The 7,408-nt window shown below is 44.7% G+C and overlaps 1 protein-coding gene across 1 annotated transcript; it reads right to left on the reverse strand.

The window, feature by feature from the left end:
• Positions 1-3,993: 3,993 nt before the first annotated feature.
• On the reverse strand, positions 3,994-4,779 carry LOC311328596 (aspartate/prephenate aminotransferase-like; the record flags this gene model as incomplete). The annotated part of the gene is made up of 1 exon (XM_084462542.1): positions 3,994-4,779. The coding sequence occupies one exon, from the start codon at positions 4,777-4,779 to the stop codon at positions 3,994-3,996; it is 786 nt and encodes a 261-aa protein (XP_084318668.1).
• Between the last annotated feature and the right edge of the window lie 2,629 nt (positions 4,780-7,408).

Below are 7,408 nucleotides of genomic sequence, written 5' to 3' on the forward strand. Positions count from 1 at the left end.
TGCCGTTCTAGGATTGTGTGTTACCGTATAACCGGTGGCTACCTGTGGCACTCGTTTGCGATCTTTCTTATCTCCCGGACTGAGCTTGGTTTGCAACTTCTGCTGACTCTTTTGCGCGTTCTTCTTGGTTGCTTCCCTCAACCATTCTTTGCATATCACCAAACCCTGACCGTTAAAACTGATGATCTGCAGGTCTTTTGTTTGCTCAATCCCAACCTTGCACTGTTCGTAAACAACCTCAAAGTCTTTAACCGTATTCACTACTAGGTGCATAGTCTGTCGTTTTCCAACCATCCCTAGGCAACTCTCACGATGTCGTTTAATCGTTCGATCATAAGAGCGATCCATCACATAACTTACAATTTTTCCCTATACGCCACCAGAGTACTTGTCAGTATTGAGGTTTAACTGAGCATCCAGAGAAAACACTCTTGGTTGCTGCTGCTGGCTGTAACTGCGACGCTTGATTACGACAGAACCAAACAAGCTGGTCAGTTGTCGTGAGGTATTTTTTTAACGTGATTTCTCTGTTCACCGTCGCTACTCGTTACCAACGATTGCTGCGGATCATCATTGGTCTGTTTATCCAGATACCCTTGAAGTAGAAGGCGCAACACTTCGTTGCCTTCAGTATGTATATAGCTCTCTATGGTGACATGCTCTTGCTGGATAGTTGATTCAAGGTGCTGAATGATAGAGTCCAAATTATCACGAGCTGGTGATAAGAATGAATAATCAATGGTATTGGTATTGGTGTAGGATGCGTTCACAATATACGGTGTGATATAGTTATTGGGTTGACAACGTCATATCACCATAAGACCCTATCTTTTTCGTTACCTGATATATCGAAAACCACTATGTTTCAGCGGCTGCATTGTTGTATCAAAAGAACTCCACTCTTATCGATCAAACCAGAGCTTTGATTTGAAAGCAATGGTATCAAGGCTTGGTTACATGGCTGCGCGCACCTAGCCCATGCCAAAAAGTCTCCTTAAGCTGGCTGAAGCACAGAGGCAATCAGATTTATCTTTACTGTAAACCTGACGGCATGGTTAATTGCCTATGCTCGGTAGCCCAGAAAGTCACATATTGGATGTTTCAGTACTAACAGAAGGTGTCCCAATGGCTTTCTTAACGTCGAACTCACGTTATGTAGGAAGCACGAATGAAAAATTTGCTTAAATCACTACGTAGAAAGGCTTAGCAACTTTGGCACAGGTCCATTATTTTTACAAAACTTACCAATAAAAAACAAGCTACCATAGTAGAAACTCTGGGCAGTATGTAACAAGAAGTCTCTTCCAATATGAAATAAGCCTGTCATTTTTGATCTTTAGTCCATTATTACTAATGCAAATAATAACGTTTTGGCTCTTTTTGTACGACAATGCAGACGCTAAAACATAATGATTTTCGATATATCAGATAACGAAAAAGATAAGGTTTTATGGTGATATAACGTCGCCCAACCAATAACTACATAACACCCTCGCTTGTGAACGCACCCTGCGGTAATACCAGCGATTATTCATTTTTCTCTCTAGCTCGTGATCATTTTGGCGCTATCATTAAGCATCTTGAATCCACTATCTAACAAGAGTATGGCATCGTAGGGAGCTATATCCGGACTGAAGAAAACGAAGTGCTGCGCCTTATCCTTCACTGGTATCTGTATAAGCAGGCTAATGATGAGCCTCAGCAATCGTCGGTAACAAGTAGCGACGGTGAGCAGAGGCATCACGTCAGGAAAAATACCTCACAGTAACTGACCAGCTTGTTGGGTCTTGGCGTAGTTACAGTCAGCGGAAGCAAGCCAGCGTGTTTACGCTTGATGCTCAGTTAAACCTCCATCCTGACCGGTACTATGATGGCATGAGGGAAAAAATTGTAAGCGATGTGATGGATTGATCTTATGATCGAACGATTAAACGACATCGTGAGAGCTGCCCAAGTATGGTTGGAAAACAAAAGGTTATGCCACTGGTAGCAGATACGGCTCAAGACTTTGAGGCTTTTCACGAACGGCGCAAGGTGTGATTGAGCAAACAGAAGACCTGCAGATCCTCAGTTTTGACGGTAATGCTTGGTGATGCGTCAAGAATGGTTGATGGAAGCAACTAAGAAGAATGTGCAAAAGAGTCAGTAGAAGCTGCAAACCAAGCTCAGTTCAGGAGAGAAGAAAGATCACAAACTAATGGCACAAGTAGCCAGCGTTTATACGGTAAAACCCAATCCTCGAACGGCAGAATCGGTCATAGACATGGATCGGAAGAGCGATAACATTGTGATAGCCCGTCCTCCAGTCAGAAATAAGAGAGTGTGGGCAAGTGTAGAAAGAGAGGCATAAGCCTTGTTAGAAGAATCTTTCGAGGCAGCTCTCAGGCGATATCCGGAGCAGAAACGGCAGTTGGTCATTGTTATTGATGGGCTCCATCATCAGCGTAAACTGATTACCTAGATTATGGAAAATAAGGGAGTGAAGGCAACCATCATCATGGACTTTATCCATATACTTGAATATCTGTGGAAAGCTTTGGACTGCTTACACGACAATGGGTATAAGGCTATTTAAAGATGGGTCGCAGAACGGTCCATGAAGATACTTAGGGGAGAGTCTGGCAAGGTGGCCAGAGGAATCCGGCAAAGTGCGAGCAAGAGAGGTCAGACAAAACATGAGGCCATTGATAAGTGTGCATATTATCTTCAAAAAAACCGCCCGTGGCTCTGATACGACAAGGTGCTGGATGCTGGCTGTCCAATTGACAGTGGAGTCATTTAGGCAGCTTGCCGCCATTTGATCAATGACCGTATAGATCTAACCATGGCAAAGTGGAGTGTGTAATGGGCAGAAACCGTGTTGAAACTACACTCACTGGATTTTAGTGTAGATTGGCAGGAGTATTGGAACTTCCATGTAGTAAGGGAACCACACCCAAAGCTATTGCAAGATACCATGTTCGGGGAATAGTCTGATTTATGTTGCGTGATCAGTCGCTGGTAATAGTGTTGGACATTGCGAAAGGCACTCTGATGGAAATAGATGCTGGTGGTCATTATTTCACTGAGCGATATCTTGGATATCACCGTAGGCTTTTTTGAATGGCAGATTAGTTGTCTATGCCATTGTTATTCAAATGTTATGCAGGAATCATCCACATCACAGAATACACTGACAATAGACATGGTAGCCTCCCAGTCGTTATCTATGGTTTGGTATCAGAAAGATAGCTAAATGGCAGGGGCTCAACTGTCTGTAACTATCGAACTCATGTTAAATAGAGAAATTGAGAATACCAAATTGGTTAAATTCAATTGCTAGCAGTCTTTGTTGTTTGCGATCCGCATCTGGCGCTTAGGGAAGAAGTAGATACGAGTACTCATGCATATAAACACACATATCGATAGTTTTCCTGTTCTTCATTATTTTGTAGGGTTTCTGCTTTTACAATTAATACGGTTGAAAGAATGATTGTTACTCCTCTTGTTGAGTTCACTGAGAGTAGCAACTAGTATTACCACGCTAGTTGTTGTTTGGCCAGTTATTGAGCGCATTTTTTGTGATAAAACTACTATTGCCTATTGGTTGTCCAGAAGCACCTGATGGCCCAGCATAGATATCCTGCTCTTCTAAAAAAGTGGTGCTGGGATGGAGTAACAAGAGTAGGTGATGACCTTGGTTTATTATCATCTTGCATTGCTGGCTAGACTGACTAGGACACTGAGAGTGCTCCACTAACACTGCAACCACTACAATAGTCGTTTTATTCACAGTGACAGTCGAATTCGCAACTATTTACATTTCAGCAATCTATGAACAATTGGGATAAATAAGATAGACAGTACTATATGAATGGCTCCCCGAGCTGGACTCGAACCAGCGACCCAATGATTAACAGTCATTTGCTCTACCAACTGAGCTATCGGGGATCAAGAGATGTCTGTCAAGTCAAGGAGTACAAGAAATTGGTACTCCTTGGAGAAATTAGCAGCTCAGGAAAGAGCTGTCTGCAGTCTATCCATGGCTTGTTCCAAAGCTTCATCGCTGGTGACGAAGGATAGTCTCATGCATCCATCAGAGCCAAAGGCAGAACCAGGAACCAAGGCGACGCCTTTTTCCAAGAACAGAGTGGCAAGCTCTGTATCCTTCTTAAAACCCATCTTTTTTATGGCTTCACTGAAATCAGCAAAGGAGTAGAAGGTTCCGTCAGCTTCAATGGCCCTGACGCCTGGCAGCTGGTTCAGTCGGCCGACAACGTAGTCATGGCGCTTCTTGAACACTTTGAGCATGTCTTTGACACAATCCTGTGAACCGTTAAGAGCTTCAACAGCTGCAGCTTGAGCAATAGAGCAGGGGTTTGATGTGCTTTGAGACTGGATCTTTTTCATGGTCTTAATCAGCCACTCAGGACCACCGGCATAACCAATACGCCAACCAGTCATGGAGTAGGCCTTGGATACACCATTGAGAACAATAGTACGATCATAGAGTTCAGGGCAGGCCATCAGGATGTTGCAGAATGGTTCCTCGGTCCAGAGGATGTGCTCATACATGTCATCTGTAGCTACCATCACGTTCGGGTATGTTTTGATAATCTTACCAAGCGCTTCCAGATCTTTACGGCTGTAGGCGGTGCCAGAAGGATTGGATGGACTGTTAAGAACCACCAGTTTGGTTTTGTCAGTGATGGCCGCATCCAGTTGCTCTGGTGCTATTTTGAAGCGGTTTTCCAGTCCGGCTGCTACAATCACCGGTACACCTTCGGCAATAATCACCATATCCTGATATGATACCCAGTAAGGTGCAGGAATAACGACCTCATCACCCTTATCTAATAGCGCCAGTGCCAGATTGAAAAAACTATGTTTGCCGCCACATGAGACCAGTATCTGACTCTGTGTATAGCTCAGGCAATTATCCCGCTGAAATTTATCAATAATTGCCTGTTTGAGTTCTGTGGTTCCATCCACGGCAGTGTATTTTGTTTTACCTTCAGCGATTGCTTTGACCGCTGCTGCCTTAATATGCTCAGGTGTGTCGAAATCAGGTTCGCCTGCTGCCAAGCCAATAATATCGTGTCCTGTTGCTCGCAATTCTGCTGCCTTTTCGGTCACTGCTAGGGTAGGGGATGGCTTGACCATTTGCACGCGTTGGGATGTATGACCAGTCACAGTGTTCCTCGTTTATGGTTGTACGTATAGAATTATAATGCTGTTTGCCTTTTGTTGAGAAATATTTGCCTTGTTTTTGTAGATTTCTGCTGAGCCAAAGATTTCTTATTTCGCTATAGGCATTTTTGCTGTGTTGGAGGTAACCATCTATCAGGCACTGTAGTATACCAGTGCACAGTAGCGACTACCGCCATTTGAGCAACAGTGCATCATACACAATCATATGCCTATAGCGTAAGAAAGATATTAGCTATTAAGTGAAGGGTGATATGAGTCGATCGTTCAGGGTATCTTCCCGTTTCAGTCCGTCAGGTGACCAGCCTGCGGCTATTGACCAGTTGGTTAATGGGATTGAGGCTGGTCTGGCCTGTCAGACTTTGCTTGGTGTGACTGGCTCAGGTAAGACCTTTACCATCGCCAATGTGATTGAAAAAATCCAGCGGCCAACCATCATTATGGCTCACAATAAAACGCTAGCCGCCCAGCTCTACGGCGAGTTTAAGGAATTTTTCCCAGATAATTCGGTTGAGTACTTTGTCTCCTACTATGACTATTATCAGCCAGAAGCCTATGTGCCGACTTCTGATACCTACATAGAAAAAGACGCTTCGGTTAATGAGCATATTGAGCAGATGCGCCTTTCAGCAACCAAGGCGTTAATGGAGCGTGATGATGCCATTATTGTGGCTACAGTGTCGGCCATTTACGGCTTAGGTGATCCTCAGTCCTATCTGAAAATGATGATGCACTTGGATCGAGGCGACATTGTTGATCAGCGAACCATCCTGCGTCGACTAGCCGAACTGCAATATACCCGCACCGATGCAGACTTTCGCAGGGCGACTTACCGGGTTCGTGGTGATGTCATCGATGTGTTCCCGGCGGAATCTGAAAAAGAAGCCATCCGCCTTGAATTGTTTGATGAGACACTGGAATCCATTAGTGCAGTTGATCCGCTAACTGGTGAGGTGTTGAGAAATCTTCCTCGTACAACGATCTACCCGAAAACTCACTATGTGACGCCTCGTCAAACCATCATAGACGCGGTGGAAAGTATTAAGGTCGAACTTGCCGAACGACTCAAGGTTTTGAGGGATAACAATAAATTGGTAGAAGCTCAGCGTCTTGAGCAACGTACTCAGTTTGATTTGGAAATGATGATTGAGTTGGGTTATTGCACTGGGATCGAAAACTACTCTCGTTATCTTTCTGGTAATAAGCCAGGAGAAGCACCACCGACCCTGTTCGACTATATACCTGATAATGCACTTTTAGTGATTGATGAGTCTCATGTGACCGTGCCACAAATAGGCGCCATGTACAAAGGGGATCGATCACGGAAAGAGACTCTGGTGGAATATGGTTTCCGGCTGCCTTCTGCATTGGATAACCGGCCCATGAAATTCGAAGAGTGGGAAAGACGAAGACCGCAAACTATTTTCGTATCTGCAACACCGGGTAAGTATGAGGCGGAAAATCAGGAGCAGGTGGTGGATCAGGTGGTCAGGCCAACCGGTCTGGTGGATCCTGATATTGAAGTACGGCCAGCTACTACGCAGGTGGATGACCTCCTGACGGAAATCAACCAAACCGTCGTGAAAAAAGAACGTGTTCTGGTAACGGTTCTAACCAAGCGTATGGCGGAGGATCTGACAGAGTTTCTTCATGAGAATGGTGTGCGGGTACGTTACCTTCATTCAGATATTGATACTGTAGAGCGGGTGGAAATTATTCGTGACTTGCGAATTGGTGCTTTCGATGTTCTGGTGGGGATCAACTTATTACGGGAAGGTCTTGATATTCCTGAAGTATCTCTGGTAACTATTCTGGATGCAGACAAGGAGGGCTTCCTACGTTCAGATCGTTCACTGATTCAGACGATTGGTCGTGCGGCTCGTAACATCAATGGCCGGGCGATTCTCTATGGTGATAGGGTAACTGGTTCTATGGAGCGAGCCATCAGCGAAACTGAGCGACGTCGTAAAAAGCAGGTTGCCTATAACAAGAAGCATGGCATTACTCCGAAAGGGATCTTTAAATTGGTGGCGGATATTCTTGAGGGCGCTGTAGTACCGGGACGTAAGAAAGGTAGTAAGGCTAAGAAGGAGGTTGCAGAGCTAAGGGCTGAATATCAAGTGCCTATGACGCCTGAAGCGATGGCAGCAAACATCAAAAAGCTGGAGGCGAAAATGATGGAGCATTCTAGAAATCTGGAGTTTGAGCAGGCAGCGACAGT

The sequence above is a fragment of the Borostomias antarcticus genome (genome assembly GCF_949987555.1).
Source record: "Borostomias antarcticus genome assembly, contig: scaffold_159, whole genome shotgun sequence".
In the NCBI taxonomy this organism is placed as follows: domain Eukaryota; kingdom Metazoa; phylum Chordata; class Actinopteri; order Stomiiformes; family Stomiidae; genus Borostomias; species Borostomias antarcticus.